The following is an 18,086-nucleotide window of genomic DNA, read 5'->3' on the forward strand; positions in this document are numbered from 1 at the left end:
TAATTATTGTATGCGTAAAGCATGCATAACTTGGTTGGTTAGCACGTCAACCTCACAGTGCAGCGGTACCATGTTCAATTCCAGCTCCGGCCTCCCTGTGTGGAGTTTGCATGTTCTGCCCGTGCCTCTGTGGGTTTTCTCCGGGCACTCCGGTTTCCTCCCACATTCCAAAAACACGCATGGGCGGCTGATTGAACTCTCTAAATTGTCCCTAGGTGTGAGTGTGAGCGTGGATACTTGTTCAGCTCTGTGTGCCCTGCGAGTGGCTGGCAACCAGTTCAGGGTGTCCCCCGCCTACTGCCCGAAGACAACTACGATTGGCTCCAGAACACCTCGCGACCCTTGGGAGTATAAGCGTATCGGAAAATGGATGGATGGATACATGGATATTCAATGATTTTTGGTGGGACATGGACATTTTGAGATGTTGAAAATCGGTAACTTAATTGTGCTGAATATTTAGAATTTCCAATGGGAACAATCGTGTTGTTTTTTGAATGTGTCATTGGAAATATATATTTTTTGTGAGTTTGAGTGATGAAAATGTTGAATTTTTGGTCAAGGGAAATGTTTGGCAACTTAAAAATTGTTCCCAAGGTGAATTGAATAAGATGAATGTTTTAACTATGGAATGGGAATGCCGTGAATCTGTTTTTGTCAGGTCCATCAATTTGACATTCAGACATAAAACACAAGGAGGAGACAGAAGACTCAATTCTGGTACCAGGGGAAACGAGGAGAAGCGTTGGTTTCAGTTCTTAAAATGAATGTCTGACAAATTTGATCTATAGCCAAAATGGACCAAAAAAGCACATCATTTCCATGTTGATCGATCTTTGAAGTGCTGAGAAGTGGCATAGGTGACTTTGCGTCAGACCGACGATGGCCACGATTATTCGTCCTCACTGAGTTGAGCAAATTGACTTCATTGCAGCACACACTTATCATTCTGATGGAAAGATACCCTTACAGGAAGCAGTAAAAGGCGTGGAATTTTGTGGCATAATTTGAATTGGAAAAATAGCACTAACTTGTACACCTATTTCTTAATTCAAGATAAATGTGGGCCCGAAAATTACATTTTGATGGGCCTTTCTGTCCCTATGATCAATTATATCTCAGTTTGTGAGTAATCCTTTCTTGTTTTTAGACTCATGTAAGGAATAGAAAACAATATTTAAATTTCTTTACAATGATTATAACCCGTTAAATAGAATGTAACTTTAACGCAGCCAAGTGGAAAAATTACTTCATGGCATCACAGCCTTACCGTGACAGTAAGCAGCTGTGTGAAATGTTGCTGTAGGATGGCGATCAAAAATACAATTTTCAGTGATAAATGAATGGGATATTTTTTAACAAGAGTGCCAAATGTGCCCGTTGCTTGCCGTTTATGGCTCATTTAAGAACAGAGAACTGACTTCACATCTGTCCTATTATAGCTGCAATTATCTGTCCTCAATAAACCGAGCTAAGCCTGCTTGGTGAAAGAGGGTGGTGGTGGGGGGGACTGTTGACCCGATTTGACGTCATGACCGCGTATCAGGTTGCGCTTCCACATTAGGAACCGGCACCTCTGGATGCCAGATGGAAATGCGATTGCCGACACGGCCTTGTCGAAGGGACTTGTCGTCGACGCCTCAATGGGGGCTGTGTGCTCCTGATCTCTGGCCTCTTGTCAACACGTCTGTTTGTTTTCCCGCTGGAACCTGGAATCTGTCCAGCGCCAAAACCCCGCACGCCCAGGAAGAAGGGCTGGGGGCTCAAATACCACCCCCCCCCCCCCGCCCACACCCAAGTATGGATCTGCTTTTACCGAACAAACTGAAGAGCTTGATAACGCGCATTGCGTGAAGACTACTTGTCATGAGTTTTTCTGCCTGCTCCGAAGTTAACATTCGGATGGCCATGAATGTAATGAACAAATGAATGATCATAATCACCTTGCCTTGTCTCAAAAGAGGCTGCGCGAAGGAGGGAGAAGGAAGAAGAAACTGGCCTTTGCGGAGCTTTTCCAATGACTGCTTTATATGCTCTCTCAGCTACCGTTATGCCTCAGTAAACATAAATACCACATTACCTCGAAGCGGCAGGAACGGTGCATCCCGTCAAAGGAAAAGGAAAGCAGACTGAACACGCTTCATGATTTTATTCATCCACCTGAAGTAGTAGCGCTACCTTTATCGGTTTAAATAAGAGATGCGACTTGGTGGCACGCAGTGTCGCCCGCTGCATTTATTTTTTCTTTCCCTTCTATGGGCACATTCTTGAAATGTCGTGAGAGAGAGTATCTCTGCCCCGGTGGGCCACCACTTGAAAATAATTGGCCAGATGTACACCTTCTACGTCTTAAGGATTAATGGCAGCCGGCGACGTTCCCTAGACTCGTGGAACGACTGATTCTGCAGGATAATCTAATGACGGTGAAGTAATGTCAGTGCATGGAATCAAGGGGCCCACTCCAGGCGGAAAGGAAATTAATTGCAGTCGTTAAGATTCATTGTCCAACCAAGCTCCAAAGTGTCTTTTTCTTTGTTCAAATGTCATTACCATGCGACAGTGTGTCATTTCATGTCTCAAAATGGAAAAACGATCCAAGCTGACAACAAGTGTGGCGCTTGTGAATCGTTTTCACTTTCGGTATCTACTCATTTTTCCATTGGCGAAACCAGGTACTATTTCCAGTGCTTGGGCAATTGGGGTTGCAAGTGTGTTGAATCAGTAGGTGAGACGGAAGCCACTCCTGGTCACTCAAGTGACAAAGTTATCATAAACGTAGCCTATTGCTGTCCCTTATCTCAAGGCGATCCAGTATTAAAGTCCAACTCTTGAATGCTGTTGCTGTCTTCTCTGATAAAATGTGTCTCAAAAAGCTAATATGAGAAATCCTCGTTCTCCTCCTTTATCTATTCGAGGCTCTTGGTCCCAGTTATCTGTTTTCCACGATCGTATTTTAAGAAGTGAACCAAGCCCCTTCCCCCCACCACTACCACCCAAAAAACAGGGGTTGGGGGGCAAAGTTCTTGGTTAGCATGTCTCGTTCCGCCTGATGCGTTCAAACTGCTGCAGTTTTCACAGACCTGATGAAAGCGCAGACCTCCACCAAGGCCAAACATTGATAATTTCAGTGACCACATTGATACATATTAGCTGAGAGATGTGTCAGGCAAACATGTGAGCAAAAAAAACATTGTTTGAACTGCACCTTTATTTGGTTTCTTAACCAATCTAAATTCATGGTCATTCCTTCCTTATTCTTGCTCCGCCTTGAACAAAGCTAAGTAGCTTTCACAAAATCTACTCGGTGATGACAAGAAAGCCTTCTTGGCAGAGTTAATCATTGTTTACCTTGTTGGTTTTGCGTCGTGCTTGTGTTTGCAGCCATGCACTCTTCCTAATTCCGCTCTTGACTGATGTGATTAGCAAACATCAGTTTCCTTATCGATCACTCCGCATATTGTTGCAGGCAGTTCACGCGTCATTAAAAGAAAATGTCTGCAGCTGAATTACGAGCTCAAAACAGCGCCGATCGATCAATTGGGTCCAATAAACATCAAAGGCAGCCGGCATATGTGAAGCCACTGCGGTGATATACGAAGGAAGACACAAACTGGTTTCTTTAAAGAAGGAATGATTCAGAAAAAGAGCCAATAATTGGCAGGATAGTTTCAAACCAATAAGGAGCGAGAGGGTAACCTTCACTTGCCTTTCAGGTAACATTCAATACGGGCCCTCAAAATGAACGGCTGCTCGGCATAAGCCTCTGCCGTGTCGTCAGCACAAATGGGGGTGTCCGCTGTGAATTGAAATGTCAAACTAAACCTGACTTTCCCTGCGTGCTTCTCTTCACAACCAAATGCGCATGCCACTCCGCCGCACTCTGATTTACTTGCACACTGAACGATGCCTCCAGGTAAGCCTTGGAGTTGCAGGAATGCATGAATCTTCACGGCAGTTCTGCTTGTCGACACTTATTTTTTTGAAAGCAGCCGGTAGAGAGTTCACCGTACGCCATGTACCAATTAGTATGCTTCCCTTTTCCATCAGTGAAAGTTGATAGACCTCAGGCAATTGAATACACAGCAGTCTTACTGCGATGTATTTAACCCTTTCACACACCCTGTAACCTGATAACATGATAACATGATATGTCCACTGTAGTGACCGCTGTCCCTGAAAGGGTTACGGTAATTTTTCCATGTACCAATGCCACAATTCGCATAGCAGTAGACCACAACATGTGGTCACTCTGACAAAATGCAGAACTCATCAAGGCGCATTTCTCAGACAGTAACCTGAACTAATGATTAGCCTTCCAATAGAGTTATATGTGCTATTCCTCCTTGATGTGTGCGTCTGCATTCATCCTAGCGGCACCGAACTCTGTTGCTGACCCAAACAACTGAGGTAAGTGCCTCAGATAGTTTTGCTAATTATTCAAAGCTTGCACAGCATTAAAAAACGATTTCACATCATGTAATTTTGTAATGTATTTCGTAATATTTATAAACTAAAGGCAAGGTTCAGCAACAGGCGTATTTTTCTGAAACGTCGTAGCATGGCAAAATCCGAATTTGCGCAAGCTTTTAGAGGGTTGAGTCGCTGTTATTCTCACATTGACATGAAAGCGTTAACTGCTGAACCCGTTTGACCATCTCTTAGATTTATTTACAGTAAATTAGGCCCCGCAGTGTATTATGTCATGAGAAGACAGTGATTAGTGTCCGTATAGACCAGGGTTGTGAAACACATTTTTGTCGCAGGCCAGATTTTAGTTACAGTTTCCCTTGGGTGGCCATTATGACTGAAACCGTATAGAGAAGTCAAGAATAACGATTTATTCACCGATAGTTTAAGTTACTCTAATGAAGAGGTTGTTAACAAGAAAATGCTTACAGTATCACTCTTGTTTATTACAAATGAGAATTTGAAATTTTGGTCGAGATTTTAGCAATTATCATGAACGTTGACATCTTTGATTTGCTTTCGCGGGCCTTGAGTTTGATATCAGTTCAATTGACTTTGACGTTTGGTCACTCCGCAATATTTTTTGTGTTCCTGTTTATGTTCCCCTCCCCTAGTTTCCCTCGTCTCAAATCGTAATATACCAGGAACATATTCCGAAAAATGGCCATTCACTCCACCCATCTGCAGTTGAGTAAATACTGAGCCACTATTTATGGACAGGTCTTTCTGCCTCAATGCATTTGTTTTTATTGTGAGCTGGCTAGCCTTTTTTTTCCCCTGAATGTGCTATGTCTGCAACTCGACCAAATTCACTTTCAAGCATCATAAATTACACTCACATGACACCAGATGCAGTTCTAGTGGAGCTTTTTCTGTCTGCTGCTCTTTAAAGAAGTGTCATGGCCGGTGGAAAAGGCCGCTTTTTCATCTCCAGAAATAATATTCCGAAGTTAGCAAGGGCACATGAATCCTCGTGTCTCTTTCTGCCTTCCACGCCACAAAACCTCGACTGAAAAGCGGAACGGCGTTGAAGAAAGAGAAAGGCCTGATGTAAAATTCATGTCTTGTGGGATTTGTTTCGCTGTCATTAATTACCAGTTCTTGCTCGGGGTGAAAAAGGCAAAAAGAGCAACTGTAGTTAGTTTGTATCTGTAAAGGCTAGACAACAACCATCTTTACTCCGTCCTGTGGTTTGAAATGGATCTTCTTATCGAACATTTTGAATGGAGAATCAATTTATCAAAACAATTGGCATTTGATTGTAGATTTACACTTTACAACTGGAAGTCTAATGCATTTAAAGGCATAACAAGCAGCTGTCATCTTGGCTTTGGTGATGCGCTTAGCTGGCATTAGCCACATACCAAAAAATAAGAAAATCAGTCTTAAGCCGCACCGAACCAAATTGACTGAACTGTCGTGAAGAGTGCCGGGTTCTGCCACTTCTTTCCAATGATCGGCCAAACTATTGCCTTTACTGCCATTTCAAGTTTGAATCGTCAAATTATGGCGTTGCAATGTCACAGATGTAACAGCCAATCCAAAATGCACAGGAGCTTTTCTAATCCATTAAGACAGTAAATGGGTTTTAAGATTAAGACACAGACTAAGTCATAGCCATACAGTTTAGTCACTTTGTGTACTGTGTATATACGTCAACATATCGACATTCGAACCTCACCATTGCCTGTTTTCTCATCTTTGTCACCATAATGTTCCTCTTTTGGACTACTTTGTGAATATAAATGATGCTCATTAAGGACGGAATATTTGCCATGACACAAAGAAGATTAGTCCTGGATGATATATATATATTTTTTAATTTAAAACAATTAGAGCAAATTGTTGGGGTTCTCATTTGTCATTTTCTGGCACTAAATAACCATTATTAGGCGGCTTACGAGCCATTTATCCCCGTGTCTGGTCGGACAGGTTGCCATTGTTGACAGCATGTTTGCAATTGGGGAAAATTAATGTCACAGAAGCACAACCACCACACAAACAACAGCAACGTTGAAACATGGATGATTATGAAATGTTTTGCAATCCTCATAAATGTCTCTGGGATGCTATAATGCGATCAACCTTCATCATGCTTCATCACTCCAATGATTCCCCTTCGTCATTTATGTGACGTTTGTTTGGTGTCTAAATCCTACATTACTCACACGTGGTACACTATTGGCCATGGGGCTTTGGTGTCGTATTGCACGTAGAAGAGTGACTTCAGTGCCTCTTGAGAGTGACTGGCGCTAATTGGCGCAGTTCAGTCCGACAAGTGCTATCACACGACTGTGAGGGTGAGAGTTATGCTTGCTATCAAAAGGAAATCGCGCCTGCCGAAGTGCCCATATCGGTTATGTAAGGTAAAACGCAATCATCATCTTACTCTGCTATCTCTTAGCAAGCCAACGGGAGTCTTTCGTAGGAATATATGCCCTGCTGTTTATTTCACAACAGAATACAGGCGATACTCGTGTTACGACAGAGGTCTGTTCCTACGTCAGAGAATGAACGGAGTAAGTCATAATGCACTGTAGTCTTATGACCAACCTACGCTGTCCCAGTAGTAAAGGCATACTTTCAGTGAATATTTGTCGCTTTCATCATCACATGCCCACCGTTTGACATGTAGAGTTTTTCCATTTTAAGAAATCAACTGAAACAACAAGGCCTCTTGGTCGGGGTCAAGTGATGCGCTCTGATTTCAATTTCACACAATCAAAAGTCATTCGAACCAACAATCGTCCTTCCCACCAAATATAAAAATGCTCCGGCGGTTTGTCTATTTCCGCTTTATTGGGTCACCATTTTTCCTAACATGGGCCAGGATAAAGAAAGCCAACTCAGCAGATTATGATCTATAAGTCTATATGTCTAGAACAATGCCAGGGCTAGACTGTGTGATTTCTTTTTTATTTCCCGAGTTTGACAGAGTACTTTTTTTTAGGCTGCTTTCCTTCACAGGCAGTTTGCAATTATATCTTGCTCTTTTACAGGCCTCCTTTCTGGAAATCATTTACGGGAGTACAGGAAGAAGTCTTAAAACACTGGAGTATAAAAATAAAAACCATTTTGGAGGACCAATCGATCTGTGCCGTAAATAGCATTGGGCAGCTGCTGGGCTCGGACGGGATACGCATGCGAGGCAGCCTGCCCCTTGCGTCTGCTGCGGGGGTAAAAGAATGCCAAGTATCGACATATTGTGGAGCTGCACGCGGCATGCTCACTCATCTCAATCGTTACTTGGCTCATCGAGAGGATGCAGACCTCTACTTGGCTCGCACAAATGGAAAAATGACTCAACAGACAGGAAAACGAAATAGAATAAGAAGCGCAAATGGATGCTTTGGGGAGCATTTACATGACAACATCGTCAAATCTGGAATGTTGGAATGCTTTTTCTTCACACGGCATCGGCAACTATTCAAAGGTTCCTGCGACAATGGCTGAAAATGCTGCGTTGTGAACACCACGGCCAGTCGCTGATGATGACTTTGCACGCTAAGCGGCCAGCGCCATGGATCCAAAACGTCCTCATGGAAACGAATGTCCAAAATGAGACCATTTGCAACCTCTTGTAGTCTTTTATATCCCGTATATTGAATTGGCACGGTTTACACTGTATTTCCTCCACCGTGGATGTTTTCATTATGTTTTATCATTAGTAAGATGGATTTGCTCAATTGTTCATTGGATAATGGATATTTTTGTTATGGCTGATGAAAACCATGCCAATGCATTGGCTTCGCTGTCGACCATCTGCTGCCAACATTGTTTGTGCAATGGTCACAGTTTTATTTGGATTGCATTTAAATTGAAGTGCCTTTGTACCAGAATGTAGGATCACAACGTTAGCCAAAACACAATTGTCATGGAAACAGCAGCCGAAATGACACCATTTTCTTTTTGAAACTGACCCCGACTGCTGGCTTGAAACAATGTGGTTGCACTTTATTACCGCTGCCGGGGCTGTTTTCTTTGTGAATTATGATAACTGAGCAGGATTTCTCAGTACAATGGTATGCTATTATTGTATTAATTGATTCACCAGTGACATTTTTTGGGAACCGATCATAGTTTTGGACCTTGTCTGAATTTGCGTTTTTAGTAAAAGTGGCTGAGTTCTCAACTTGAGCTGGTACATTGTTGTCTTGGAAACGAAAGCCAGAAACGACAGTTTTCAGTTGCTTTGTTGTTAAAACATTCTGTTAGAAGTTGACTCTCCTCCGCCAACCAAATCCTGTGTTGAATCAACATGGTTAGACTTTTCTGTGAGTACTTACATGCATCACATGCGTTGCCAGGCAAACGTTCCTGTGACACTACCATGCGTGATAACATGCTTTTCGTTCTACCTTAAAGTTTCTGATTTGGCTTTTGTCTTTAACTTGCATGTAATTCACATCTCAATTCGAGTGACCACCGATTTGCTCATTACCCGAATATACATACACACAGGTTCGATAACAACAATATCATGATTTGACCTTCTCTCTTTATGAAGGTCAAGGTAAGACTACATTACCAAGGTGACTGGACCAGTAGGACTTTGCATATCACGGGACTTGACTTGACCAAATGAATAGATGCCATCTCCGTCACAGTTGGGAATGAACTGAACAGCGGATCGGATAACACAAACGTAGGCACCAAACAAAACTCCAACACAAAAATACTCGTTTGACTCTGGCTAATGAACCGAGAATACCAAACGAAATGACAAGAGTCCAATTCACACGGCAAAACAAAAGCGGAATCAAACAAGACTATACTTCCAAAAACATGGGAATAAGGGAACAAGAACGACTATGACGGGGAGCGAGAGGTCGAGAAAACAAACAATTGAGCAAGAGCAGCAAAAGGTCAATAATCCGACAAGCTACTTAAATACTTGGCCAATGGACATTGGCAGCAGGTGTGCACACTGAAGGGAAGGCCTGCGTCTGCCACCTGCTGAAGACGCACAAGAACACCATCATGACAATCTCTGCTTGTAACATTCCAGATCTCAACATGGGCCAAAAATGCTACCTCTTTCTTGAATTGGTGTTATGAAATTTTTCGGTCATAGTTGACATGTCATTCCAAAGGCCTTTTAATATGCATTGGCCTTATTATTGGAACCTGATGATTTTAGGGTTTATGGAAGACATTATAAAAACAAAAAAAACCCAACAAATTTGCCTATTTTCAACATGTTATTTAGTAGTTCTCAGCTCACCTCGTTTCACCCGAGCCTTTCTTTTACATCCTCATCAGTTCTAATTGAAGATTTTTACCACGCGAACCCTCATCCTCCCTGCACACAGGCTTTCATTCAGCCTAGCCGGACCTGCAACAGTGTGACTGACATGCACACAATGGCTGAATGAGCGTAAGGTAATTAGAAGAAAGGTCGCTGCGGAGAAATGTCACAATTGCACCTCTCCATGGGGTGGTCCGGGGCCTTTATATTTATTTTCCTCACAGCGAACAGCTGTGGCCCCGTGACCGCTGCCGCCGCCTCCACTCACACCGGCTTTGCGTAATAAACTCATATATTTCACTTTGAATGAAAAAGCAAATATTCCCCTGCCCGGCTGATTAGTGCGAATGCGACGGTGAGCCTCGTCCCCAAGGAAATGGAGATATGTGTGTGATAATGGAGTGTCAGATAGCATGATATTGCATTTTCACACAATCGCCCTGGGAACCCGAAGACAGCACCGTCGCCAGACCTCATTGTTGAAAGCTGCTTTTATCAGCCCCCACAATCGGCTTGTTGTGGATAGAAAAGAGACAAGTGACCATCCACATGCCTCTCGTCACCGTACTGGCCAATCTAACTACTTTCCACCCCCTGCCCCCACCCGATTTCTGCTTTCATTTGCTGTTGATCTCCAGGCTCTCGGCAGGAGATAACATGTGATCTCGAAACACCTGCGCCATACGGCAAACGGCGAGGGCCTTAGCATGCATGTTGTGCACTCGTAAAACGTAGATTGACTCTGCAGACTCAATTCTGCGTAATCATGTTGTTGCTGATGTTTGATGTTTGTATGTGGTGGGAGGGTTCGTTTATCTTGGAGCAGAGCAATCGCCGACCGAACGGCAGCAGCATCAAACAAAGCCAAAAGTACGCACACTTTGCCTCCACTGCTGACATTTAATCAATTCAAGGGAGGTGAATCCAATTGGAAAAGTGTTCACTTTTTTGGAGTCAAAATGTCTTTATTTCTGACTTGATGACTTCGAATCAACTTTCCAACCTCTCAAAAATGGAAACTCAAGAGTTAACCGCGGCTCCCATTTGAAATCTGTTGCCAGCCAAAACGACAGCAGCAACTGAGGCATGTAAACACGCTCCTAAATGTATCGTTGTGTTGTACATTGGATTGAAATGATTTGATTTTCCAAAAAAGTAACAATGATCCCCTCTGGTTTATTAACACACAGTCACAGCAGTTGGCCCTCATGTCGTACAATAAACGGCCAACAATCTGCTTTCGTTTATTAAAACAGAATGACAATATTCAGCTTTGGTTTAGTACAACATAGTCACATCAAAAAAGTCATCGGCTCTTGTTTATTACAACATAAACAAGTCAAGTGAAATTGCTTTGTGTAACCCTTCAACGTCTCAAAGGGCTTCACTTGGCCACAGTTGACAAATAATATTGAAATCCCCTGACGTTAAGCCTCCGGGAGGGAAACCACAACAGTCAGTCCCGGTTTCTTAATACAAAGTAACAACTCTTTGCCCTGCCTTATTAAAATAAAGTCACACCAGTCAGCTCTGGTTTATTTAAAGAAGGTGTGGCCGGGGTTTATTAACATGCAGGCCTTGGTTTGTTGGACCAAACAACAATCTGTCTAGCTTTATTAAAGCAAAGCAACAAGTCAGACCTGCATTATCAAACAGTCGCCCTGGCTCACCTGCTTACCGTCGGCCTTGTTTTATCACAACAAAGCAACAACAGTTTGTCCCGGTTTACTCCAACAAAGTCACAATAACAGCTCCTCATTTAGTTAGACAAAAAAAAAAAAAAATCAATCCAGAACTGTGTCCAAATAAAGGCCTCCCTTTCAGTAGATGTCTCCCCATCTGCCGTTGAGTAAATAAACTACCGCTCTTTACTTTCCCATCACTAACATCTTTGGCATGTTTAACCTTTTTTTTTTTAGTGGCACCAGTTGGCGAATTGCCTATCTCTTCACCAGCGCCAAGAACCACCAGCATTGTAGCGGCCACAGCCGCACCCACCGCAAGGAGCCATGGTGACCCCACAGCGGGTGGAGGCGCGGACCCAAGGGACGGCAGGGATCCGTTTGAGGACACCCGAGGCTCGGCGACGGCGGTGCCCACCTTGCCCGAGCTGCCGCCCACGCCCAGACGCTTCTGCGAGGCGATTCGGCGGCGGGCCATTGACTGGCCGCAGACCCACACGGGATCCACCGTGGAGAGGCCCTGTCCTAAAGGCACCAGAGGTGAGTCCGCCGCATGTGTGATTGTTGAACTAACTGCAGACTGCTAAGGTTTGATGAGTCTCCGAGGAAGCTCCTGTCCCTTGTCGCTTATAGTACATTCTATTTTAGGGACTTTCCTTATTGGCACACTCAAGGCATTATGTTACAATTATACCAACATTTTGAAGTCACAAAAAAAACTCAATTTTATTTTTGTCTGTTTGGGGCAATTTTGTCTTACATGTATTCCAACAGAAGGATAAGTGAAAAACATGCAGGCACAACTTTTTCATGTACGAGCACTGACAACCATCTTACTGTATACTGTTGTTCGGCGCAATATATATCGTTGCCGTTCTGTGAAAAACACACTTGTCTATTTTAGTTAATTTATAAAAGTGTTTATGTTCAGTGGCCTGGTGGTCGAGTGGTTAGCTCGCGCATTGACCTAAAAGTGCAGGGGTCGTAGGTTCAATCCCGGCTCTGGCCTTCCTGTGTGGAGTTTGCATGTTCTCCCCGTGCCTGCGTGGGTTTTCTCCGGGTACTCCAGTTTCCTCCCACATTCCAAAAACATGCATGGCAGGCTGATTGCACACTCTAAATTGTCCCAAGGTATGAGTGTGAGCGCAGATGGTTGTTCATCTGTGTGTGCCCTGTAATTGGCTGGCAAACAGTTCAGGGTGTCCCTCGGCGACTGCCCGAGGACAGTTGGGATAGGCTCCATTATGCCCCCCCCCCTCCACTGCAACCCACTTAACCCAAATAAAGCAACGACATATGGACTTGGGTCATTGAACCTTGACACTGGTTTATTAAAACGCACGACAATCATCGCTTTTTTGTTAAAACAAATAACACCCGTTTGCTTTGGTTTGTTCAAATCAAATAAAAATAATTGGCTGTGTTTTATTCAAACAACCCTGCAATCCGGCCCTAAAAATAAAACCGATCACACTTGGTTTAGTTGAACAATAATAAAAATAGATTACTGTTTTACCGTGCTTTGCTTCCTCTTACACTTTTATGCAAAGAGGCATTTCTGACCATAATCGTCTACAAAATTTTAAGTGGTTAAATGCCCCGTCCCCGCCTACCCCAAAGTACCATATTACAGTTATGAATATTTTAAAAACAAATGCCTGCAGGGTTAATAATGGTTTTACGATGCTGACAGCTTTACCCCGTTACAATCCAGTATTTCCTATGGGAAAAAAATGTAAATCGGCAAAAGCAACAGCCCGTGGACAGTAGAGCGTCCGACTTGTGATAAGCACCATTAATTCTGCTATCTTGAAGTCATAATTGCGCGAGTGTATCCGCACGGTCATTATTAGAATTAGTTCCAGTTACTAAAAGTGTCCGACATCAAAGCCCGGCAGCGTTGGCGCGCTGATGGCCATTATGCGGCTGGGCTGACAATCGTTTGCCGCGCACAGAGTTACCTTAGCACCCCGTCACACGCACACACTGACAGCACTGTCAAATTAAAAAGAGCCAGATCAAAGCCGGATTGAGTCTTGTTTTGACTGAGGAAGGTTAAAAAGCAAAAAGGACTACACATGTTGTCATTGTTGTCAGAGAATAGGCATTCATTAGCCGTAATCTTGTGTTTTTATTCCAAAATGTGACTTCATAGCAGTTCATAGGAAACTGCTGGGTTTTTCTCCCCCTGCTTCATTTAAAGCTGACTGTGTTCAAGAATCCCCCCTCTATGATTATTTTTTCCTTTTACCTTACAAAGCTGCCTCGGCTTTAACAATGTTTGGAAATGAACACTTAGTTTCCTGCAGCGAAGTATGTACATGTGTGTTTGTGTGTGTCTGTGTGTGCGAGAGTGTGTTTGCGTGTGAGCGAAACCTAAGCGAGCAAAGCGCGGGCTTTTTGGGTCTCCCTCCCAACATCTGTTTGCTCTGTGCTCCCCGCAGGCGTCGCCTCCTTCTTGTGCACGGTGGCAGGGACCTGGTGCTCCAAGGGCCCGGACCTCAGCAACTGCACTTCCCACTGGGTGACTCAAGTGGCACAAAAGGTAAGAGAAAAAAAATGAAATAAATAATGCTGGTTGCTCAAGACAACTGAAAAAGAAATAACTTATTTCATCACTAAAAAAACAAACGGGGAGCAAAGTATCATGAAAACCCAATTTATTTTATTTGTTTACTTCCGTCAACTGTGGCTTATAAAACAAAGCAACACCAACTTGATGTCGTTTATTACAATTAGTAGCAATAATCACCCGGCTAAACAAACTTAAATCTGCTCAGGTTGATTACAACAGAGTAACAACAACTGGTCCTACTTTCTTAAACTGATGCTGAACCAAAAGACAACTTTTCTTTTCGACCCACAAAGGCCACGACACTTGTTTGTACTTAGCTAAAGTGAGCCAAAACAAAACAAATACAACGTAATCGGAATGCCGTGTTTTTCATTGAAAGTGATCCCGTGTCTGCACCACCCCGCATTCATCTTTCTATCGGTGTTGAATTTTAAAAGAGACTCCTATTTATATTAGGTGACTTTGATACTTGGGATCCAACACTCAAAATAGTAAATTTGACCCTTTGAGGCCACCGTACTTGCAAACATCTGAGGACAATAAATTAGCGATTTCACGAGCTACAAACGAGCACGGCTGTCTCGAGTCAAAGCGACAGTTGTTTGGCGGCGACAATCAAAGCCTGACAGGTTATTTCTTCAGTGATTTGTTCCGCTTTGATTTTCTACAAAACAATGCACAAAGCGCCACGCTTTTAATGGAAGCCACGATGGGAAAAACGCCTCCCAAATGTAGCGAGTTCATACAGAGTTCCTGGGTGCTGTCAGGAATCATTTCGGCAAACGCATCAAATGGGAAGCACGCACCCATCCCAGACTATATGTCGGATTTAAGGAAAGTTCGTAGGTGGGGAGGGGGTGGGGGTGTAGCGCGTCATAAAAAATCAATTTGTATCCTAAAAGCATTTCTGACTCCAGCTTCTCTTTATGTTGCTGAGAGTTTAGCAGAAGCAAACTGATGACTGATGACAACTTCAAAGCTCACTTGGAGCAATAACACACACTTTTAATTGCCTGGAAATTTGGTTTACTCCACTGTTGTAATAGGCCAGACCTGACTACAGTATTGTTACTTTGTTTTGACAAACCAAGGACCATTTTTGTTACTTTGTTGAATAAACCGCGGCCTATCAGTATGACTTTGTTGAAATAAATTGATACGTTCAAAGAAGTTAGTCAGCCCTGGTTTATTAACTCATTCACTACCAAATACGTTTTTAACCGTCTTTTCAGTCTTGGTTCAGAATTGGCTGGTATTGAATGAGTTAAAACAGGGGTGCTCACACTTTTTGGATCGAAGATCGCAACAGTTCTGATCACAAGCTGCAATTGCAGACTGCTGACAGCTAACAACTTCCAGTGACGTAATCACGCGCCACCGTAAATTCAACCTGCTTTATTTTATTTTAAATATTTTTTTGTGAAAATGAGACTGATAAGATGATTAGGGTGCAGTGTACATTAACAATATATATATATTGTTAACATGTACAAAGACACACAAGTGGTTGTTTTTTTTTTTTTTTCTCCTCGACACTCCTCGGATCTACTTGGGACCAGTCTTAGATCTACCGGTAGATCAGGATCTACCTAATGAGCACCTCTGAGTTAAAACAAATGGTAAAACATTTGACCTTTTTGTGATAAACCAGATAATATACAGTGCCGTGAAATAGTATTTGCCCCCTTCTTGAATTCTCTGTTCTTTGCATATTTGTCACACGCAAAGTTCATTTAACCAATTTTAATATCAGAATCAGAATCATCTTTATTGGCCAAGTATGTAGAACACACAAGGAATTTGTCTCCGGTATAACACGCTGCATTAGTATTATCGTAAACAAGGAAATGACAAATAGTTATGCAAATAGGTACGTCAGTGACTGTTTAGGGAGTTAATGGCTAGAGGGAAGAAGCTTTTTAAGTGTCACAAGGACAATCCACGGAACGACTAAATGCAGTTTCTAAATGCCAATTTAATCTATTAAGGCACAAAAAATCCAAACCTTTCTGATCCTTTATGAAAAAAGTAATTGCTGCCTGAACAGAAAAGGTTCTGCCACCCTTGGCAGCAAGAACTGAGGTCAAGCGTTTGCGTAAATTGGTGATGATTCCTTCATCAATTTTGGCCCACTCTTCTTTACAGAATACCTTCAATGACGTCATATTGCGTCAAATGATTCCACAACAATGTTCCAATCGCTCATGGCGCCAAGTATAAGATTGAGCATGATGGCATGGTGGAGTTTGTAGCACGATCTGCCCGTTAAAGTCACACCACCGCATCTCAATTGGATTCGAACTTTGACTTCGCCATTCCAGAACCTTAATTTTTTTTTGGGGGGGGGTGGGGGGTTGCCATTCAGAGGTGGACTTTCTGTTGTGTTTTTTCACCTAGGGACAGGTAGTGTTGTATTCTTTTTGTGCCTTAATAAATGTAATTGGTATTTAGAAACTGCATTTTGTATTTCCCTGGGTTGCCTCTGTGATATGAAAATCAGTTTGATGAACTGAAACCTTTGCATGTGATAAATATGCAAAGAACACAGAAATCAGGAAGGATTTCACAGCACTGTGACAGGCCCGATTGGAATTGTTGGTCTCGAACAATGGGGTAGGATTCATCTATGCACTGCTTTTTTCTTTGTTTTTTCAACATTGAAAAAAAAAATACATACGGTATTTTAAAATATATATATATATATATATATATATATATATATATATATATATATATTAGGGATATATTAGGGGTATATTAGGGATGTGAATCTCAGCACTGAGGACGATTCGATACACATCTCGATTTGTCCTATTTTTCCCCATTTTAATGCTCTCATCAACATGGAATCATGAATCAGTTTTCTATGTGCAAAATGCAAATATTTTCTGAAATAATTTCGATTTTCAATTTTTCATGAACATTTTTCACTTGGAGCAGTTATTCAGACAATCTCTCACACAATATTACTGTCCTTCAACAACAGTGAAAAAAATATTCTGTCACACAACAGCTGCTTTAACGGCTCTTTTTATGGAATGAAAACAGAGCAAATAACATTATAAAGTGCACATCTAAGGTAAACTAGTTCTCAGTCTATAGTGGATTTAAGCCATGGTTGCATACTTCGTTTTTCTCAAGTTTGCTTTGAACACAGCAGTCAGGCAATGTTGATTCTGTTGGTTCTTCTTGCTCTGAAGTCTCTCTACGGTTTTGTGTAGACATCATTTCGGATGACTACACTTCGTTAGATGACAACACTGGAGACGTTTTATTTTCAGCTAGCTACCACTGCACCGCTGAACTCTTGACGTGCCTCAGTGGCGCACCGTCGCTGTCAGACAAACACAGAGAAGCTCCACCCGCTTTATTTATATGGCCGCGGAACACTGTAACCTTCCACACAAAATAGTTCCAAACAAGTAACAATCGCGTCAGTGGCATACATCGTATTCGACAGGCTACCTCTCCAATGTCCTCTCCGCTATGTACAATCTCTGTACACAACTTGTAATGGAGGCTCTTGCTGGCAATCTGTAGTGGAGTCTTTGGACGTAATGCGAATGATTTCAGCTTGAGTCGAGCTGTGGACAATGTTGACAGGCTTGCATGCAGTAGCCATACATTTAGCTATGGCTTCAGCAAATTTGTTCTTCGTCGTGTCATCCATTTTCTTCGCTTTGAAATGATCCACGGCTGTCTGTCTAAGACGAGGGGGCAGAGTACTCACATCAGATGTGTGCTTGGCCATTATGTGGTCTTATCAGTGGAACTATCTGGCAACTTTTTAAGAGTAAACTTTCCATTCATAAACTCTTTAAGTATCCGTTTTCGGTGTATCGTGCTGCCGTGGCAGGCAAAACAGACATGGGCGTGGAGTTCTGCAGCGCGCTTGTTGTTTTGTTTCTGGTTTATTTATAGAGCAACGTAACATCCGCTGTGACGTGTGCCGTGTTATTCCGTGAGAAAAATTTCAATCCCGTTAAAATTCATTTTAATTATTGCCAATAAAAAAACGCTAAACTGACAGCTCTAATATATATATCCCTGCTGTTTATTCAGTATTTTTGTCGGGGTGGGGGGGTAATAAAATAATTACTAATTGGTGTCCATT

General features: G+C 42.5%; 4 protein-coding genes across 17 annotated transcripts in view; 2 read left to right on the plus strand and 2 right to left on the minus strand.

The window, feature by feature from the left end:
- Window positions 1-18,086, minus strand: part of LOC127616701 (ankyrin repeat domain-containing protein 13C-like) — a 237,609-nt gene that overhangs the window by 156,688 nt on the left and 62,835 nt on the right. The gene's annotated exons all lie outside the window — the stretch shown is intronic.
- Window positions 1-18,086, plus strand: part of LOC127616656 (adhesion G protein-coupled receptor L2-like) — a 136,988-nt gene that overhangs the window by 72,695 nt on the left and 46,207 nt on the right. For all 11 annotated transcript variants that reach the window (XM_052088370.1, XM_052088371.1, XM_052088374.1 and 8 more), the window contains 2 exons: window positions 11,635-11,937; window positions 13,842-13,942. In XM_052088370.1, coding sequence (XP_051944330.1) covers window positions 11,635-11,937; window positions 13,842-13,942 — 404 coding nt within the window. The remainder of the gene's footprint in view (window positions 1-11,634; window positions 11,938-13,841; window positions 13,943-18,086) is intronic.
- snap47 (synaptosome associated protein 47) overlaps window positions 1-18,086 on the minus strand; it is a 415,166-nt gene that overhangs the window by 51,996 nt on the left and 345,084 nt on the right. The window lies entirely within an intron of this gene.
- prkacbb (protein kinase, cAMP-dependent, catalytic, beta b) overlaps window positions 1-18,086 on the plus strand; it is a 185,637-nt gene that overhangs the window by 46,094 nt on the left and 121,457 nt on the right. The gene's annotated exons all lie outside the window — the stretch shown is intronic.

This window comes from Hippocampus zosterae, chromosome 15, assembly GCF_025434085.1.
Source record: "Hippocampus zosterae strain Florida chromosome 15, ASM2543408v3, whole genome shotgun sequence".
NCBI classification, from domain to species: Eukaryota; Metazoa; Chordata; class Actinopteri; order Syngnathiformes; family Syngnathidae; genus Hippocampus; species Hippocampus zosterae.